General features: G+C 36.8%; 1 protein-coding gene across 4 annotated transcripts in view; it reads right to left on the bottom strand.

Annotated features, from left to right (window-relative positions):
* The window catches only part of snx9a (sorting nexin 9a), a 49,003-nt gene extending 32,506 nt beyond the window's left edge, over positions 1–16,497 (bottom strand). For 2 of the 4 annotated variants that reach the window (XM_088934108.1, XM_088934099.1), the window contains exons 1-4: positions 16,110–16,497; positions 8,494–8,580; positions 7,752–7,826; positions 4,609–4,701 (exon numbers count right to left, since the gene is read on the bottom strand). In XM_088934108.1, coding sequence (XP_088790234.1) covers positions 4,609–4,701; positions 7,752–7,826; positions 8,494–8,580; positions 16,110–16,121 — 267 coding nt within the window. In that variant the 5' untranslated portion in view covers positions 16,122–16,497. The remainder of the gene's footprint in view (positions 1–4,608; positions 4,702–7,751; positions 7,827–8,493; positions 8,581–16,109) is intronic. The other 2 variants (XM_088934091.1, XM_088934080.1) reach the window with 1 other exon arrangement.
* Between the last annotated feature and the right edge of the window lie 5,414 nt (positions 16,498–21,911).

The following is a 21,911-nucleotide window of genomic DNA, read 5'->3' on the forward strand; positions in this document are numbered from 1 at the left end:
TCAATACATAACAACTAAAAAATGAGCTTTACTGAAAAGTGAAAAATAAAACTGGACAAAATGAACATATTTTTACAAAAGATAACATGACATTTCATCACAAATCATAACGGTTTGTTAGATGGGGCCGTTTTCACTAACATAAGCAAACAGGCAAACAATCTGGTGTTATCTGAGAACAAGAAGTTATTGTGACGGGGTGTCAGCTAATGCATGGCTTGGAGGTCACAGCTGCTGGAAGCTGCTGCCTTAAATGGGTGGCAGCTGTGAGTCACCCTATTTAAGCCCAAACTTTCTGCAGTAGAGCTATGAGGAGCTGAGAGCAAGCCCCTACGAGGGTTCGGCGAGAGACCTTGCTGAGAGCTGCAGGTGCCTTGCTGAATGGTGGGGATAACAGAATGAAGAGCAGAGAAGGTGAAGACCAGCCAGAATTATGAAGACCAAGCAGTCTTCTCAGAGAGGGAACCAACATGTAAGAGCTATGATTCTTAAAGAACAGGACAGACCACATAATAATACGGGGATATGCTGGTGAGTTGGTACAGTACATGGTGCACTGCGTGTTCACTAGCCGCGTGGGGTAGGATGGGCCTGTGTCACAATTACTGTATGTTCATCCACTTGGAAATACAGCAGCATTCAGCAGTCCACAACTTTTGATGCATCAGCATCATGATATTTTCTAGATAATATTTTTCAAACAATTCTTGAGTTTCTAAAGAACCTGAAGCACGAAGAACTACTGTACGTTAAAGACAATCACACCCATTTCCCCCGTGCTTCTGACTTGCAAGTAAGCTCTTCGCAAATGTAGGTATCTACATTGATTTTTTTAAAGTATCTACATTTATTAAACAACAGGCAAAATGCAGCCTTGTTGAAAGGATTGAGTAATAGATGACTCCATGGTGAGTGGTATCCTCTCCAGGGTGTATCCCACCTTGACCCTGAATTGGATAAGCAGTTATTGAAAGTGTTTTGATGTGATGCAATGATTTCATGCTACCTATAAAAGTGTCAGGACTGCGGCCTTCGAAGACCTGTTTAAAAACTGATGCAAGATCTCACAAGGAAAATAAACGAGAACAGCATGTTTCCCAGGCATTTGAAAGATGGTAGCACGTTTATGAAAATATCCTGCAATTGATTATACTTTCCCAAAGAGACAGAGCAACTCACTTGATCTTAGAAGCTGATTATAACAAACATAAATGCACATTTCAGGCCACGTGCTACTAGGACAGCAGTGTGGAGCACTGGTTTGGGTTCTGGACTTGTAACTGGAAGGTTGTGGGTGCAAATCCCAAGTAAGACAGTGCTGTTGTACCCTTGAACCAGTTACTTCATGCAAATTGCTCCAGTAAAATACCCTGCTGTATAAAGAGTTGCAAGCATAAGTTGCTTTGGCTAAAGGTGTCAGTCAAATAAGTGAGTCTCCATTATTAAAACCAGCAAAAACTAATAAAAAAGGCAGAGTTCTCAGAATGCAGGTACTGCCTTTAAACTGCAATCAAATCCAATGTAAAATTAAAATGCAATTCTGACTTACTTAAGAACAAACTCTAAAGCATGTGTGTTCCCCTTACATACAGTAGCACAATCTTACACAGCTGGTGAGCTACACTGCTTTTATCTCTACAGAATAACTGGTTTCTTTGCCTATCATAGAAATAATATGAGCTCCTCAACTTCTCAACTTCTTTCGGTGTTGTCAACAATATATTGCAGATAATGAAACTGTAAAACCAAACATATTTAATCACTATACAACATATATAATTTCAATAAACAGCATAATATTAATTTAATTATATTACTGTCACATAAGCTATTAATATAATACTCACACTGCAATATCGGCAAAAGAAATTACACTGCAGATCATATCTTTTTGGTGATATCTTAGTATAAAACACTCCTGGGAGGGTAGAGTTTGTACTCCACTTTAAGTTTTATGACATTCATCTTTGATGTGATTCTTGAACTAAACTTTTAACTGAAAGGGAACAGGATCTGAGACATGGGTTGATACCTCATGTTTACTTGGCCCATATCCTCATCCACTTCACCCCCAGGACTTTGACTGATGGTACAGGGAAATCACTGGGATTTGGGCTGGCCAGTAGCCTTGCACCACGAGCGGTTGGGGCACGATATTGGGATGGTATGAGTGATTTATGTGTTTTTATGCTTCCCTTATGGTGTCAAGTGTAGACTGCAGCCATGAACACAACAGGCGCGTAACATGGACAGCAGACAGGCTACAGACACGCTATCAACAACAAAGCTAGTGCAGATGCAGAAGTGCATTCTGGACCTCAAACCAACCCCCAGCGATTAAGAAAAATATTTTTTTGTGATTTTATTTTTTGTACATCCAAAAATGAATTTTGAGATCTCAGTAGAGAGTACTTAAAATGCAATCTCTGTACACAGATGAAGTACAATACAAAGGCCCTAGCATTGATTAAACCTGCAAGTCGTATTTTATCATGTGATGAACAGCCCATTGTAATTCCCTTTTATTGCCTCATTTGGAATGGAAATTTGAGTTGGAATAGTAGATTTATCAACTCTTTCTAAAGACTGTCTTACCAATTCTGTTTTCTGAATCATTTTCTGAATCTGTTTTCTGGATTCAGCATTTCCAGCCAGAGTACGGGTGTGATGGGTGTAGTTTTAAAGACATTAAGCAACTGGCAATACGTTTTATTTTCTGTTTTTGTAAATATTTCTCTATGAGACATTACTTGTATACCACTAAGATAAAACCATAATGATAATGAGCACTAGATAACCTACAGCAGTTTTGTTTCCCAGCAACTAGACCAGCTGATGTACAATCACAAGATCTTTTAGTATAGGAAATACCCTCATTCATCTCTAGAGTTGTCTGTGAATGTGAAATACCCTAACACATAAACTCTTAAGTAATCTAAAATCTTAAGAAAATATGTTTTGACCTTATTTAAAATAAAACATTGTGAATGTGGTGTTATTCAGACAATGTTTGACTGAGCTCCATAATGTGTTGCTGCTTTTCCTTATTTTGAATAATATATTGTTAGTTGAATCTACACAAACTAGTACATTACAGGAACCCAAAAAAAACCACACAGTCACTGTGTCAGTCACTAAAACACAGACACCCATTTCCATGCATTCTGCTTTAGTGCAAAATAGACCTACACAAAATTCACAAAACTCAACTGGTTCCCAGCCAGCCAGAAGAATACATTCTGTAAACTGAAGATGGGGCCTTTACTGTATTATTATGTATTAAATGGAAACACGGCTGCCTTTCACAACTCAGAAGAAAATTATACTCAGTAAATATTTTAAAACAACGTCTGTTTACACACGTGCAGAAAAAAATATGCTATGTTATTATCTGTTTAGATTAATGTAACAAATTTACTGTTGCCCAAGTATTTCAGCTATACACCAGTGTTAAGTACATATGAATCTAATGTTAGTGCGGATGTTGGTGAACACGCAAGCACTGCCAAGTTCTTTATAATCAGCATCCATCGATAGAAAAGTAACTGTCATGTCATGTAAATGTCGTGATTTAATATCGGTAAAGGCACATGTCTAATCCATTTGTCTTTGCAACTAATATTCACCACATAACAGTCTTACTGTGACATTTCAGGACATAGGAGCTATCCTGAAAGCAGTCATAACTATGGGTTTGTCTATATAATTATAAATTATAAATGTATGTACTGTATGAATTAGGACAGAGGTGTTTTAAGGTTAGCGTTCAGAAAAGAATAAAAAAGAAAAAATTGCATTACAATTATTTTTAAGATAATTTAGCTGCTGGCTTACCCTCGTATGAATTGTATTTTGCTTCATGGAGCTGTAGTCTAGTGATTTCTAGTGTTTCTAGGTTGCTGTTAGCGCAATGTTTTTGAGGATACAATTTCTGTGCTCTGATCACTTAGAAAATAATGGAAATAGAAGATAGCTAGCTAAACCTTTTACCATGTCTAAAACTGCTCTGCTATTCATAACATTATTTTAGTGCCCTATTGGGCAACCTAAGGGTTGACTTAGGAATTTAAATTGTACCAGGTTGTTCTACGCCTCTGCTTCACACTCCTACCCAGCCATTGCTGAACTATTTTCTTGTTTGAAGGCAAATTCTTCTTGTTTGAATTTACTTGTAAGAGTCACTTAGCATTAAAGAGAACATTAACAACTAAGCCATGAACAAAAACATACCACTGGTTGCTATCTTTTTTAATCTTCATTGCTGACCACATATTTTTAATATATCACTGCTGTACAAGCTTGAGCAACAGCTGGAAATGATTCTGGCACTCATTAACTGCAGTAGTATGAACCAAACAAGAAGACAGGCCAAATGGCTTCCTCTCTTTCTATGCTTTAATGTACAGCTTACACAGGAAGATTCAAACACACACTACACTTTCTACTCATATCCTGTGTAAACTTGCACTTTTTTTACAAGAAAACCCAAACAATATTTTCACCAAGGTATAACAGCATTTTATATCTGAGCATATGCTCAAGTGAGACAATGGACCATTTAATAAATCTAGAAAGTATATCAATTAAAAAAAGATATTAGTTATGTACCTGATTGCTTGTAGTGTTAGTGGTTGTAGATGAAAAGGTGTCAAAAATGGAAAAGTCAGGTACTGCATTTGCACCAGAGGATGATTTAGTGACCTGAAAAAAAACAAAAAAAACATATTATATAAAGATATAATTTGTGTTTTCAAAGTTTTAAGCAGATTAAATTGACCAAGGTGCAAGTCATAAGTTTTTAGCAAGAACAATAATGATTCAAACATATGATTTAAAATGATTCAATATTCACTTTAAAGGGAAACAATATAAAATATTAAAATAAGTGATATTGTACTGCCTAGCAAGGTCTCTTATTGTCACATGATGCTGTGTTTTTTTTGCAATTCAAAACAAAGTTTGCACAACACTCTGTTACAGTCTGCTTTTCCAGTTGATTTGGATTCAGCTGGACTTCTGCATATTTTACTAATGAGGGTCTTACAAATAACAATTGAGTTTACAACTACAGTTAGAGAACAGCAACAGGAAATTAACTTTATGGTGTTAACTTGCTTCAAACACAGCCTCTACCAAGATCAGAACAAAATAGTTTTTGAAGTTTCTAGCTATCAATCTCAAACCTCTCAAAACATTTAAAATATTAGACATAGCTGCTATTCAGACTGCTACTTTAGCTTCCAGAATGAATCCTAAATTGGAACCAGACTGAGTTCACAGTTATATACAGTTAGCTATAAATGATATAGGAACAAGTAATAGGTTTATTCTATGCTGGAAAAAAGAAAGAAAACACAACGTTTTAGCCGTGGAGCCTTCTTTAGGTGTGACTTCAGGCATTCACACCTGAAGAAGGCTCCACGGCCCTAAACGTTGTGTTTTCTTTCTTCTTTTTTTCAGCATGGAATAAACCTATGACTTGTTCCTTTGCAGCCTACGCATGCTGACGCAGCTCCCCACCTGAACTATAAATGATATATATATATATGTATGAAAGAAATACATGAGTAATGAACATTTGAATTGATGATGAATCGAAAGTAAAAATACAGGCTACCAAATAGTAAAAAACCTCAATACTCACCTAAAACAGAACACAATTAGTAAGGAAATTAAAAATCCTGGGAGTCATATGACACACCTCAGCAGTCAAACTTATGTGACTTTTAAAAACATAGACGTCATGTAAAACAAAGGTAACAGGTTCTGTAAGAAAACTTTGTTCTTCTTTTACGTCAAGTATTTGATGTGTGGAATTCCCCTACTTTCTGTGAGATGAGGAATGATTAAAAATTGTGATTTGGAATATTTAAAAATAAAAAAGTAAAAAAAAACTGAATCCTGAGGTCTGACTTGTAGCATCCTGTTGCATTTTTCCACAGCTGGAAAAACAGACTTGCGCTCAGATGGGCCTTTTCCTCTTTCTGTGCCAAGTCCCCTTTTCTCACCCTTCACTAGCACTATGGTCTCTTGTATAAGCAGTCTAGCTTCCAACTGTCCAGGGCATTTGTAAACAAGCAAAGCTTCTGACCTCAGACCGAGCATTTACAAATCACTCTTTAAATGGAGGTTTTAGCTTCTGCCACTTACAGTACAAATATACAAACTCATCAGTTTGTATACCATACCATACGATCAAATGCTAAACCATCTCTTCAGAACTGGACTGATATCCCAGTGTCCCAATTACCCTAGATGCCACTGTTGATATAACAACAAAACTAATGTATTATCTAGTATAAAGAAACTAGTCAAGCTGCCAACATTTTGTCCTGGATGTAGTCATTTGGATGTAGACAAGCTGATGTCTGTGTTTCTGGAAATGTTTTTTTTTGGGGGGGGGATTCAGAAAGTCAATCAAGTAGCGACAATCGCTCTTTGTTGCCCTCCTGGCCAAGCAGAGTGAAATCTCGTGCTGGTGAGAAATTGCTTACAGGTAGGTTTGCCTTCCCTTGCCCTTTATGACATTCGTCAGCAGGTAACATTATAAGAGTCAGAAATCACTTTACTCGGGGTTAGGGCATTGAAATCCTGGATTGACATTTTATATTGTTACAAATGGGGGGGGGGGGGTCATGAAGCTGGTGAAAAACAGGAATTGACTGAGCGGTTTAGTCAATAAGTGAAATGATTATTCATAACCCCCGACTTGTAAGTGAGATCTAGCAATTTCCTGAGCGGGTGGTATAAATAGAGGCACGTGAATCCTTTATTCTCTGGCACACTTGGTTAAAACAAATTTTATATTACAATAAACTACACAAGACACAAAACATAAAACTCATGTACTGTATTTACAAACAAGGCATTTCAGAGACCTAACATTCTGGTCACCCAGAAAACCCCAGACTGCTATTAACACTAAACTCTTAATATGCCTACAGAGGCCACACAAGAGATGAGCTGTCTTCTAACTAAATCCAAAGCAACCTGCAGTTAAATCTCTCTTTCTGCACCCTGGATGCCACAAAATAAATGGATAAATCCCTATCCATAAAATGCAGGAAAGACATTTTTAACTGAGGTATCTTTTAAAAACACAGAAAAGCACGCTCTCTAAGAAGGTTTGAATACTTAGCTCCAGTCAGGTTTGGTTTGGATGATGAAGTAGGGGCTTTCGCCTGACGCAAGCTTCAAGTCCCAACACCTTGTTTCTTCCTTCTTTCTCTCTCCACTCTTTGTCTCTCCTCTTCCTCCCTCTTCTCTCTTTTCTCCTGTGCTCTTAATGTGAACTTATACTGGGTCTTTTGCCCTTCTGCTTTACAATCATTAATCTACAACTTGCCTAGGCATACTAAGATAAACTTTACTATTGTTTCTGCTCAAGGGACCCCCAAGACATCAGCAAACATCCTCTCTGCTTTGAAGTTAGAAATGTTACTCTTCCCAGTGTCACAAACTTTATCTAAAAATCTTAGAGACACTTCTCAGTCACCCAAAGCTGTAACAATATATAATCTAGAATTCAAATAAGCTGAGAAGTAACATTTCTAGGGTATCTCCACGTTCTTTATACAACCAACTGTAATGTCTTTGTGGCAAAGCTTTTGTATGGATTTCTTTGTTGTTTAAAATGACCAGTATCTTGAGATGATGTGTACACGTGCTCTTCATGTCATTCCGCTCACATTTTTCCATAAAACATACTTGAAATGTTTCATGAATGACAAATGAAATAACTACTAACATACCTCAATATAGTCTTCTGGAACCAGACCTATTTCACCTTTGGAATTTTGTGCTTCCACCCAACCTCCGCCGATAGTCTAAAAAAAAACAGAAACAAGAAATGTAAAGGCAAAACCAGCACCTGGAACCACCAAATTTCAGGTCATTCTTTAGTTTACTGATCATTATAAATCCAGTAGTTGATGGCTGGCTTCCAATGGGTATCTGCAAAAGGAAACAAGAGGTTGACATCAAGTGCTGGGTTTGTAATTTCTTCAAGGGTTGAGGGAGGGTTGCTGGGCTTTAGGTCTTAATAATCTCAGATTTCTTTGCAAAGAGTTGGGCTAATGCATTAGCAAGTGGATATTCAGAGTTTTGGCGTCATGAAAAAAGCAGTTGGGAAACACTGACAGTTAACATAAAGCTGAGAGCAAACAGCTTACCTACAGCAGTACCTGGAAGATTGGCCTTGGCCTTTTCTATCAGGGGTAATGTTTATACGTCAGGCATGAATGTGTTGTGCAAATAAAAATGTCCTTTCAATAGATTCGGGAATGTTTATTTCTTGTTGCAGTGGACTATATAATAAAAAAACCTATTTCCTATAGTCATTTTTAACTGTTAGTATTGCATTCAATAAAAAGAAAGCAACATCAATGCATAACTGATCAAAACTAAAGAGATAATGTTTACTGCAAAATTGCCACTGCAGAGATACACCAGTCATGTGCTCTTTACTGGAGTCGTGCCATATCACACGCTTACCTGGTTAGTAATAGTGATTGTCTCGCCTTCTTTCACTGTCAATTCATTGTTTCCAGGCTCAGCTGTGAAATCATACAACACCAGGGCCTGCAAAAAATAAAATTTAAAGATCAATGACGTGTAAAGGACTGATTAAATACCTTTATGTCTGTTATTCTGTGAGACATGTTTTCTTCAAGTTACAAACATCATTAAAGGTCTGACCTAACAAAGCCACAAAATATAGCTGTTACCTCTACGGCAGTTTTAGAAAAGGAAATTGTATTGATAAAGTTTAGAGTGCTGTTTTATATGCTTGTTTTATATACTTTTATATGAATATCATTGAGAAAAGAATGACAGAAACAGTTTTGTTCTGGCAGAACCCTCCTATTAGAATAACAGCAGCAAAATTCATAGAATAAAGAATTAGAGTATGTAATACTGACAAATATATTTTGTTTGATAATGTTCTTCAAAACATCTATACCTTCTGTTCTCTTTCCTTGACTGTGCCTATCCCACAGAATCTGCGACCACAACTAAAAAATGTGATATATGTCATTATGTCATATATCATATTATGTCATTAGGGTACTATTTTACATTTGTCTTTTTACTGAAAAAGCAATAATTTCAGTTTCAGAAGAACAATTTAAAAAAACCTAGTTACCATCAGAGAACAATCAACTCAGCAGTTCTCATAAAAAAGGACAATAGAATGTGCTGGAATAACTCTCAAACTATGAAATGACATAAAATGTGAAATGGGGGATATGGAGGTACTGTTAATACAGAAAGCTGTTTCAACACACCGTTAAAAAAGTGCTAATTCAGTATATTGTGAGAGACATGCAAGTGATGAGTCTTCTAAACTGTCCCGAGTCAGTTGTTGATAAATTCTAATATAATTAAAATGTCCAAAGTTAAGTGTGAGAAAAAACACGCAGAAACTCCACACCCACAGATTCAGCTACCAGTGAATAACTTCTGGAAAGCAGAAAATTAAGAAAAATAAACTTTTGTGCAAAATAACACCGGATACTATAGGAAACACAGATAAAACTGTTTATATCTGGCTATAGCCAGAAGAACATACATTTCTTTAGCTATTAAACATAATTTAGGCCATGTCAGTTATGTAAATACTCAGCTTCACCAGCAACTTAAAGCACTCCTTTAGGACTGTCAAAAAAAAAGCCTGCAGGAACATTAAACCCAGAGCAGGAATTTACCTTATGCAAAGAAATAATAAAATTAGCAACTTCCAACACCCGAAAGTTGAAGAGCAAGTCTCTAGTCCCGCAGGACTGGATGAGCTGCCAAATCCAGTATCCAGTTAAATACAGTAGGTGCACACCCCAAGTGTATAGTTCCAGCACAAGGACACAACATCAACTCCACATCCTAAGCAGAGAATCCGTGCAAAAATCCAAGTGTGACCTCTATTACACTTGCTTTAAATTGTAGAAATTATATCTTAAATGGAGTAGTATTCATATGCATACTGAAATACCCAAAACAAAAGTATTACTTTTGGGGAATTCCAATTGAATACGGTTAGCATTTTTTTCTACCTCAGGTAGTTTGTTCCTCCTAGGCCACAAGTTAGATGAAACCAGCCAAAGGGCACTTAATATTCTAGGACACACTGAAAAAAACACACCAAGTCAGAGATGGCAAAAAAATGTCTCTAGATGGCATAGTATGAAACTATAATATAAAAGGGTTTCATTTCCTGAACACGACAATGAAAAATATATCTTTTTCAAAGGGACGCATGCTTAAATAGAAAAAAAAAGTAATGTACTAAGGACGATATTTGTAAAAAAGTATCTCAAACCTTGCCGTGTCACCTTTCAGCATCAGGCTGAACTGAATTTTGCTCATAGCAATTTGAATATGATGCCCAACTACAGTACATTTGATAAATTAACTTGTTGTCCCTTAATATTTGCAAGGTTTAACTTGTGCCATCTCGCAGTTGATAATACTGTAGCACTTGTGGTTTTTATAGTTAAAGAACCGAGAAAATAAACAGCTACAGCCACTGCGGGGCGTTTTTTACATTCTCTACAGATGGCCCACGCACTGCACAGTGTGAAGGACACATGAACTAGACAAAGAATTAGTATCTTACTGAGCAAATAACTAGAGACTTGATGGTACAGATCCAACTTCAAACAAAGAAATGAGAAAACTGTTTTTCAAAACAGAGTTACACAGGAAATCTACAAAACGCACTTCTGACAGCAAATAATGTAATAATGTAATCAATGTGAATTGACATTAGAACCCTAAATTGAGTAAATAGCTAAGGAGGGAAAACCTCAAAGATTCCGTACAGATTGCATGTAAAAACTGGCTAATCTACTTGAGATTTTTAGAAATATAATAATTAGACAGGAAAATAAAACATTTGCATTGTCGCTGCACAAATGTAGAAGTTATGCAGGGCTAATGAATGCAGTGAGTAAGCTAATATCCAACCAAATCTAATTAATAACATGGTGTTGGTTTTCAGAAAGACTTTCATGCAATTTCACTTTCAATTTCATGTTGAATTTAATTTAATTTGATACATACATAAAGTATTAAGCTATGTACCAGCCTGCATTACAGTATGAGACCAAATCCTCAATGGGGAAATGCAATACATTAATGTAACTTATATACATAACATATACAGTATATCATATATAAATACAATTTTCAACTGTGTCTAACGGGAAATTTACATCCTATGAGCGTAGGTTAAAGCATACAAATCATTCAGCCTAAAAAACAAGACGAACAAAAACACATTTGTTTTGGCAAGCCAAACGAACGCTTCCAGCAGTTTAATCCAGCAGGCTCAGTGTTAACACAGGCCAGTCTGTTTCAAACACAGAGTGGTGAATATATGGAACAAGTGAACAAAAAAGATGACTGAAACAATTAAAATACAAAAAAACATTTTCATTCAACTATAAATCTGTGTGGAAAATATAAGTGGATATTTTCTTTTCAGATGTTTCCTCTTCCTCTAAGATCTGGTTTCAGTAGCTATGACTCACCCACAAGTCATAACTGCATACATTATGCAAAACACTTTTAAAAGGCTTGTCTCCTCTAAAAGGGAGATACACAAGACTTATTTTAGGTTGATACATTTTTTTGTTTTTCAAAAGGTTACATTGCTTTCCTTGCCTAGATATGCACAGATAATCTGATATTAATCAAATCTTTTATAAATCAAACTTTTTGCTGAACGACATTAAACCATGAAATCACCTACACTGCTTCTGTATCACAGTTTAAGAAACGTCTTTTAACCAAACACACGTAATGAGATAAAATACAATATCATTACAAATATTTTAAAATTGCAATTTTTTTAAAACCGAGCATGCTTAATAATCTTCATCCCATCCCTACTCTTCCCCTCCAGAAAACTTGTTCTGATAAAAAAGTGAGATAGACCAGATATTTACTTAAGATTGGTGACTTGATAATGTTAAAAATACAAAACTCAAATAGTGAGTCTCAAGAGCTTCTTCGCATATTAAAGTGTGTGCCGTTAGATGTTCACTTCATCCATAACTTGCTTTTGTTTATGTTTCTTGATAAAATAATAAATCTAATGTTTTTCTTTTTAAATAGTATGCAGAACATCCTATAGGGAAAACACAGAGCTGTTCCTGGGAATTTAGTAGCCTGGAAAGTATCTGGGTACAAAAAGGCCGGTCTCCTGTGACACAAGGGTGTACCTGATGATCCAGCTCAGACTTATGAGGTACTTAAAGTACCTGCTCTCACTCTGCAAGCACTGAAGACCTGCATATTTCTCATTGTTTTAAAATATTTGTACCTTGTTTTAATACATACATTTCAACATGCACTTTTTCAACTTTTCAACATGTTCTAAAAGGCACCTACTGTATCTAAATAGACTCTGGGTGTAAGAACAGAGGATGCAAGCTTTTCCATACTATATCCATTGACATCTGACTTTGCTTTGCACTATCCCACTGAACCTAATGTCACATAAGCTATCTGAACACGACTGCTCTATTTCCCTGTATGATCTTATATTCATTTTTTTTCTTTGAATGATTGCTTCTTCAAGAAATGCAGTGTATAAAGACTATGTTAAAGGTTTACACAGGAGGGTTTCTTAATGTTAATTATAATGTAAAGCAAAATGTTCTCCAGTATTTTCATCATAGTCACCAGAACCCAAGTTGCAGGACTGTGAACGCATGCACTGCATGTTTTTACAGACCAATAAATTCTGACACATACACCCTCAAATGTTGTTATCTTGCAGGTTTTGAGATGCAGTACAAATCCACTATATTAAGAGGGTAGCTAATTTAACAAACTACTTTTCTTTTTTAATTTAAAAAAAATACTTCACTTCCCTCCTTCTGTTATGGCGATGATACACATCTTCAATAATACAACATGTGATGCACTCATACAGTACAAAAAATAAATTAGATTATAAACATGGTCATTTTTGTTCAGTACAATTACTGCATTTAAATGCACTGTACAGCTGTACATATGATCAGAGGCAATCACAGTAGGCCATCCTGCCAGGATAATGGTACTGTAAGTGCAACAAGCTACACGCAGCACCTACAGTACCAGCTGCAACAAGGATACTGTATCTACTTATCTTTTATTTTCTAGTATAGTAACATAAAATTAAAATCCATGACTTGTTACTGCCAGCGTAGTTATAATGCAATAAAAGTAAGTAATCTTCATTTTTGCATTTTGTTTTATGTCCTATTGTCAACTGCAAGAACGAATCCTTTGGCTTTCACTTCATCTTCTATCCTCTCAGTTTATTTGTCATTTTTCTTCATAAGAGCAATGAAAACATCTACCTGACTACAGAAAAGTGCTTGTCCTTTTAATATTCCTTTTCCAGATTGTGGACTCAACCAGATACCTTCACTTTGAGATACACCCAGCAAATGTAAACAATACAGAACAATTCCTCATACCATGAAAAATATTCTGAGGCATGGTCAGGTAGTGATTTTTGAAGGGTGATTGTGGTATATATATATAGTGATACATATCTGAATTGGCAGTATATAACACAATATCCAAATCATCAGTCAGAGTTTTTAAATGTTCAGCACCAAACACTGATGGTAAACGAATGGACATGGATCTCATTTTTGTTTCCCAAAAATTCCTTTCTGTATAAGATTACATGACATAGGGGCATTGCAAGCCATAACAACAAATTACACACTTTGGTCCCTGTTACATGACATCTAACTCCAACAAAGCATTCCAGCAACAACATCTTTCAATGCTAAATGAGGCAGAATTATACAAGAAAGCTACTCAGCTGAAATTAATGTATAACACAGACAACACTATTACGCTGGTAATTATTACACATCAGTATTAATTGGTTTTAGAGTACTACACAAACAGCACCTGTCTCTTAAAACATTATGTCACCTATACAATCCTTACTAAACAAATATGATTGCCATCAGATATGATATGCCATTTCTTTTCAGAAATTCTCCCTCAGCCTGTGAAATACGAATTGAAAGAAAAATAATTTTATAAAAGCTTAACTGCTGTATAATTTTGTTATATAAAGAAAATAAACAAAATCACAACATTGTAAGTGATATAGCCTTATGAATCTAGATAAATTATTTGTTGTAACATTCAATTAATTATGTTTTACTATAAGACAACATTTCTCAGCAGAAAAAAACACTGGAAAGAGAATAGTGCAAATATTTGTATAAATATTTACAGATAAGAACTGCATTTGCAGGATACCCAGAAATAGCAAAACACCTTCATGCATGATTTCAATTATTTCTATTTAGAAGAATCACATGGTGTTGATATACAAGTTTGGTGGAACATCCAAAACCTAAACTTTGCACACTGTTCAAAAGAAACGCTTTTGAAGCAAAGAAAGCTATGGCTATTGAAAAAAAGGTAGCAAAAATGAAATTAAAATGCTGACATTTTCAAATTATTTTATAATTCTAAACTTGTACTTGAATATGTAAAAATGACATGAACACTCTGCAAATGGTAACTGTGCACTGTAGCTTACATTAGAGCATGAACAGTAGGTATACAGGTATACAGGGAGCTGCAGTGACATCCATTTTATTTCAACCTATCTTAGAATTACTGGATCTGTCCTGAATTATTTCCTTATATCTATTTCAAAGTGTCTTCATGTATTTAAATTACAGCAACAAGATGAACATGTGGACCAATGCAGACAAACTCTATTTGATCTTTTATATTGACTAAACCATGAGTCTGTGAAAAACTGAGAAATAATTGCCAACTATATAACACTATAATAGTATTAGTTATACTAACATATAATAATTTGTGATAGTATTTTTACATATTTTACAGTACATTTTAGGTTCATGTAGAACTAATGCAAGCAGCTGACTGCATTTAACTGCTGAGGACAGTAAAATACATTAATATGACACAGTGCCATGAAATTAGATTTTAAGTTGTTTTATATTTGTGTAGAAGAATATTCAGCTAAAACATTTACAAGCTAAATGCATCCATCCATCACAACTGGTGTGTCTTGATTGATACATGCTTTAAAACTTAATTCAGAAGGCATCAAAATCACTTTTTGTTTTACAGCAAAATGCTTTGAAAATTATTCCAAATACGGGACAGGTCATTACATTAAAATTATTTGCTGGATTGCAAGTCTCTGCTCAATAATACTGTATATAGCTAACCTTTACAAAACAAAATGTTCAAGGAGGGAAAAAACATATGCTATACAGTACGTACTGTAAAAGCAGGATTCCACCCAGTCTGATTTTTTTTATCAAGAACATACCAATAATTGACACTGCAAATTAAATCGAAACCTTGCGTTGAAATTTACATTTTAACTTTCTGGGTACTACTGTACATTCCCCCCTTTTATTAACGCATTTTGGATATTGCCAAGTTTAATATTGCTTAAAAGATCACACGTCAAAATGTTTTCGCCATAACGTATAAACTGTGCAGGTACTCTATTGATAGCCTTTGTCCATAAGCAGGTACAGTATATTAATAAAACTTTTTTAAAAACTACGTTTGGCTACATAAATATTACAACGTCATCTTCATACGTAGTATTCATCCTGTAGTCACAATCTATAGCAGTTTGCCCACTAAGAAAAACAAACTGAGACAAGAATACAATCTCTTTACCGGGTTAAATTTCTATTTGAGCATTTTTTACGTTATTTATAACCTCGCGTGTTCAGAAACTACAAATCCCAACATTACTTGCGTCTGATATGACCCGCATTGGAAGGGTGGAAAAATGTCACAAGACACTTTTAATTATATATACTGCACATATTTCGATAGAGAATAAACAGGGCGCTTAAACAGAATTCTTACGCTAGGGGTGCATACGATTAAGTGCTTTATGTTCGACTGCAAAACCAATACATCTTTTAAGATTCAAAACACTGTTTTTTAACTAAGCTGAATAGACCTTTTTTTAGTTCAGGCTGAAACTGTACCTCCAGTTTTTGCTTCTGCATAATCAAGGCAGTTAGAAAATGAATAAGAAATGCATACAACTTTAAAAAACAATAGCATAAAATTCACCTTACCTTCGAAGCCATTACTGCTTCATTTATTTATTTTAAAATCTTTTTGAAAAGTTACTTTATCGGTTCCTCAATCAGTCATTCCCTTTTCCAGCCACTGAGCGAAAACAAGGCAGTTCTTCTTGGGAGTGCTGGTGAACTAATTTTAATACATCACTAAATACAGACTGCCCTTTGACCCGAGGAGGGGAAAAGGCAGTTTAGAGGACTCTAGTTTAAGTAATCCACTTCGGACTGAGTTTCACTAGATTTCAGCTTCAGCTTAGTCCTGTATCCTGAGCACGGCACGAAGTTAGTGGAGCCCTGCGTCTTCTACTGAGAGAACAAAACCGGAAAGGATCTGGAACCAACACTAAGATATTTATGACAAGTCAGCCTGCAGATACGGTTCAACTGTTTCTCCGCTGCACGAGTTGAGGGCGCTGTCCTTCGAAATCGCTGCTATTTACAGTACTAGTAGTTTCTAAACTACATTTTTATACCAAGCATAATCAACATAGATATGCGTCTTTATTTAAACATGAATATGGGTTTGCTGTATGGTTTACGTAGAGGTGAATAGGCCATAAAATGTGTCTCATTGCATCAGCTTTATCAAGGTCTTTATTGTATTGATCATTATCGCTTATAGCCAAGTGGTGTAGAAATTTATTAAACGTTTTAAATTTTGATCATTGCATTGCTAACCTTAACCCAATGTATGCGTTATATAATTGGCACGTGTTGGTTTCTCCCCCTAAGTCATGCACACCGAATTGAAATGTTGCTCCTTTCCTAGATGTGTGCTTCGGGACCTTTGGATGAAATTCAGTACTTGCCAAGCGCTAAGCTTCCGTTCTTGAAATCCCCTTTTGACAACAAAAGGAATTAAAGTTTTTATAGATACAAGACCTTGATTCCTTTAACGTTATTTAAAATAGAGCGTTAAATTAGGGGGAACCGCAGCTGACCTGCCATTTCATTATTGTAACCCCGTGTTGTATAATATACAGCGTGTAACGTAATTAAAATAGTATATGGATATCATAAACCATACTAATATTAAATTATTTTATATAATAATGTCACATTTCCCTGGTATTGAACGTCTCTTTGACCTTCCACCTGTCACCTTTAGCTCACGTGCTTCTCTATCCCCACCCTGTATAAGGAGGGGAGGCCTCTCTCTATACCTCATTCACTGCTAGCAGAAGCTTCGCTCATTCTCCACACCCTACCCCCTTGTGTTTACCGCAGTTACCTGTAATCTTTAAGGACAATAAGCCCTAGTGAGCCTACAAGCCTGCTCTCCTACTGTACTAGCCTACACTGCTGAGGAATTGTCAGTATAGGAGAAATCTCCTCACCTGTCTAAGCAAAGGCATAAAAGACGAATGGAAAGCAGACTCCTGATGCAGGCCAAGAGTGAGACAGGACCTCTCACCAGGGATGAAGCTCGGAGAAACATGCTGGAGATAGGCCAAGTCTTGTCTGGGCAAGAAAAAAATGCCAAAAGAAGTGCGAAACCTGTTTAAAGTCCTTAGATGCGTTCATCTCTATGGTAGCATGGTGACCATGCTGGTGCTACAGACACTGCCTGAGTGTTGTGTGCGACAGCCCAGTGAGAATCTTGAGATCTTTGTTCCTGACCTCCACTACCTTGTGCGAATATCCTACCTGTGCCTTCCCTGCTTAAAATGTCACTAGAAGTGTCTTTATCATGTAAATCAACTAAGAAAACGGTTATTCAAATGGTTCATAGGCTGACATTGAGGCAGCTGTCAGGAGAGCTTTGTGGAGAGAAAGGAAGAAAGTTTAGAGAATGTCGAAACCCGATAATTTTTATTTGAAAAATACCTTTTCAGCAGACAGGGTAAACTTCACGTTCACTAATAATTCCCCAATTTACATCAACCACATTTGCGGGCCCGTCTTTTGGATGATACGTTAAACCGAGGTCCTGACTCTCAGTGGTCATTAAAGATCCCCGGGCATTTCTCGATAAGAGTAGGGAGTTATCCCGGAGTCCGGGCCTGATTTCTCCCCTCGGCCTTTACCGTGGCCTCCAAATTGTCCCCATATATGATTGGCTTGCACTTCCCCTGTGATTGACTGGCGCCCCATCCAGGGTGTACCCTGTCTTGCGCGCGTTGCTTGCTGGGTAGGCTCTGGCTTCCTATGACACCATATGGTATAAAGCGGTTTGGCAAATGACATGACATGACATTTGCGGGCTCCTATTCACTCTTCGTATGGATCTTTCAACCCTCCACTGGCTTCTCTCCCACACAGAGCCCAGGAGGCAGTTGGCCCACTGGATCACAAAACTACGGTACAACCAACCAGATGAGCACCATCTGAATGGAGATTCCTTATCCTGGAGATCGTGTGCAGAGGAAGGCTTTGTGCATTGAGGAGCAAGAGCTGGGGTGCTACCCTCACCAACCACAAGCTGCCTGAACCCGCTGCCTGATCTCACACCCTCAGGGAACACCAGTCAAGAGGCCAACCCGCATAGCTGGTCTGTCAGTGGCAAAGGCTGAAAGGTGACCTACAAGATGGCTGGACAAACTCCTTTAACAAAAGCTCTATGGCCACAATGGCTGGGTCTTCGAATTCTTCAAGCGCTGAAGTGGCACTGGGTTCATCCTGGCTCCAGTTTAAGCATGTGGCAGGTTTTGGTTCCTTAACTGCTATGACCCAAGGTGCCACAAGCCCACCTCGTGGAGTAAGCCACTTTTGGGTAACCAAGAATCTCCAACAACTCTGACAATGACCCTTCTCTTCTTCTGGATGCACATCGTTCAGGAATTAGAGCATTTCTGCTCTCGATGTAATGCCTGCACCACCAAGAAGGACCTACAGAATAGTAAAGAGAATAATCAAAAAGGTGATCTTGGCTTTACCTCCCTGCAAAGCAGGAATCCACAGCATGAATCGTAACCCTTCTCATACTCAGGCACAAGATTCACAGGCCAGCTTAGATAGCCTTTGGCAAACACCAGGATCCAGGTCCAAGAAAGAGATGGACCACAGTAAGTTTCTGGAGTTTGTTTATTATTTTTGTTTTTGCATGGGCTTCCCCCACATGCTCCAGTTTCCTCCCACAGTCCAAAGTCATAATTATAGTGTAGGTTAATTGGCTTTTGGGAAAATTGGCCCAGGTGTCTGCCTGTTTGTGCGTGTCTTTTGATGGACTGACCAGGGTGATGTCCAGGGTGTATCCTGCCTTGTGCCCATTGCTTTCTGGGATTGACTCCACCATGACCCTGTGATGGATAAAACGGCAAGAAAATGGATGGATGCAAGTTGAGGAGAGGCTGTTTAAAGTACAGTAAGCTGAAGGTGTAGGGTATTTTTGAAACCCATAACTAAGTAAAGGAACAAGTTAACTACAAGTCTAAACAAGAACACAGACCAATCACAGTAGTTCAAAGTCACTGGAGATTTAGAATTCAGCTGGAACAAAAACCAGAAGACAAAGTGGTTCCCCAGAACTGAAATTAGGAACTTCCATAACATACACAGTATTAGCTATACATTTCTTTATATTTTTCCCTTTTATTCTATTCTCTGTTTATGCATTTTAGTTGCACTCTTCAGTTTTTACCTCCCTATCAAGTTCTTTCCAAATTTTTTTTCAACAGAACGTTTAGGTCAGGGGTAATTGTGAAACCAGTACAACAATTTCACAATTTAATTTTCACGTTCAGTGCAGATTTGCTTTCTTTACTGTTACAAAGTACACAAGGATAGCAAATTCACTTAAAGGCCCAAAGCACAAAGCAAAGCTAAACGTGACTTACTATAATCCTGAGTTAAAACACTGGCATCCCCTGTCCCCTGAACCTTCTAATTGTCTCTTCTGTCTCTCATGGTCTTAAGGTCTTTGCACAATTGCCCCTTTGGCGTGGAATCGGGGTTGGGTCTAAAAGGCAAATGTTTTTGCATTTCTTAGCCCTGGGCAAAGCTCTGAATCCTGGTGAAAGGCCACCGACAGAATAGTCAGTGTAATCATGGTAAGGAGAGGTAAAATGAGGAACTATTGCAGTCTGTATACTTTCAAAGAAATTCAAAGCCTGCTATATCAGAAAGACACCAAAAGCTAGAATGATCCTTAAACTTAGTTCACATCTTCTTCCCCACTCAGTGATTTATTTATTTACTTTTCAGATGTTTCGTCTGACATTTGTCTCCCATAGTTATATCTGAATCTGTATATCTTGCCCGACCCATAATCATATATTCTTTCTTTTGTTCTCCTTACCCCCTCCCCCTTTGATCTCTCATTACCCCACACACTCGAAGGAGGCTATGCAGCCAAAATATGTATTTATTTTTTACTTCTACTTCAGCTTTTGTGGCTAGTATGAACAGAAAAATGGAAGAGGTACTGTATATCTTAAAGAACATTGCCCCCCTCTGCGTTCTGTGGCACTGCCCTGTAACAGGGATTATATGTAAAGTACCCAAGTGTATCATTCTCTTCTTTTTCTATCTTTAATATGGCCAATGCTGACAGATATCACTAAAAACAAGTTAACTGCGAGTTGCCGTCTTGCAATCATTAAATAATACAATCAATAAACCTTTGAATACATGAAGGTTTACATTTAATGAATCAAGAAATTACAGATATGTATATCAGTTCAGAAGACTAAGACTGTTAATAACCTGTTCTGTCCTGTGCTGAGTTCATGTTGTTACTGGTCATATTTGTGTACTAAACAATCCCTCCTACACAAAAATGCAGGCAATAAAACACAGGGGAAAAGATGTAGTTCTGTGTTGAGTAGAGCTCTGTTGTTGGTTAATTTTAGACTGACACGTTCATTCCACCATTGGTATTCAATATGGGGACAGAAGACGCAGTGTGAAAGGTCTGTGTTCAACCAGGCTGAATCCCACCCCTTATCTTTTAAAGCAAAGCAAATGTGAATCCAAACAGCCAAACTCAGGTGTACGTCAGCCTGTTTCTAGTTCCAATCAAAAATCACTAATGAGATGTCCATTTTTTCAATTGTGAGTAATGCGTAGTTTTAAAAAATATATCTAAATAGGTTTATTTTACTGAACAAAATATTTTTGTATATAAAGAAGAAAGTTCATAACCAAGATAGGAGCAGAGAGTCAAGAAAGTCACATCAGTTCAAAGGAGTTCTCGGCAAAGGAAACTGAACTGTCTCCTTTGGAAGGCTTCATATCCAACAGGGGTCTCCAACTCAGTTCCTGGAGGACTGAATATCTTCTGTTTTCTGTTCCAACTAGTCTCAGTTCCTTAATTGTTCTGATAATGTAATTAACTCCATAATTGTGACACTTCTAACCAGACTCCCACACAGTTATAGCTCCACACAGAGTTATAGCAACTGACATTTTACAGAATATTTTAGGTGGTTTCAGGTTGTAGGTAAGAATGTGATTTCTGTCGTTCTAACAGGAAATAATAATTGCTAAAAAACAAATGGAAATTAGTTTTATAATGGTAAACCAATATAACAATATGTAAGAACAATTAGACAAAATGTTAATTAAGAATTAAGAATTCAAAATTTAAGTATTTCAGGTGAAACATCGACTCAAACGTTTATACCTGTTTTCTAGAACTAATGCATATTTGCAGATTTATCTTCTCTGTGTAGCAGTTGTGAATTTCCATTACATTACCTCCACCTAGTGGACCACAAGAATATAAAAAATTGTACCATTCTGTATGTTTTCTACAGTTGTAAATGACAATTGACAATGTCATACCAGAAGAGCTAATTTAGACAAAAAATAAGTTTTAAAGAAATAACTTAGTGAAGGGTAAGTAATAAAGTAGCT

Source organism: Atractosteus spatula, chromosome 2 (assembly GCF_055471065.1).
Source record: "Atractosteus spatula isolate fAtrSpa1 chromosome 2, fAtrSpa1.hap1, whole genome shotgun sequence".
NCBI classification, from domain to species: Eukaryota; Metazoa; Chordata; class Actinopteri; order Semionotiformes; family Lepisosteidae; genus Atractosteus; species Atractosteus spatula.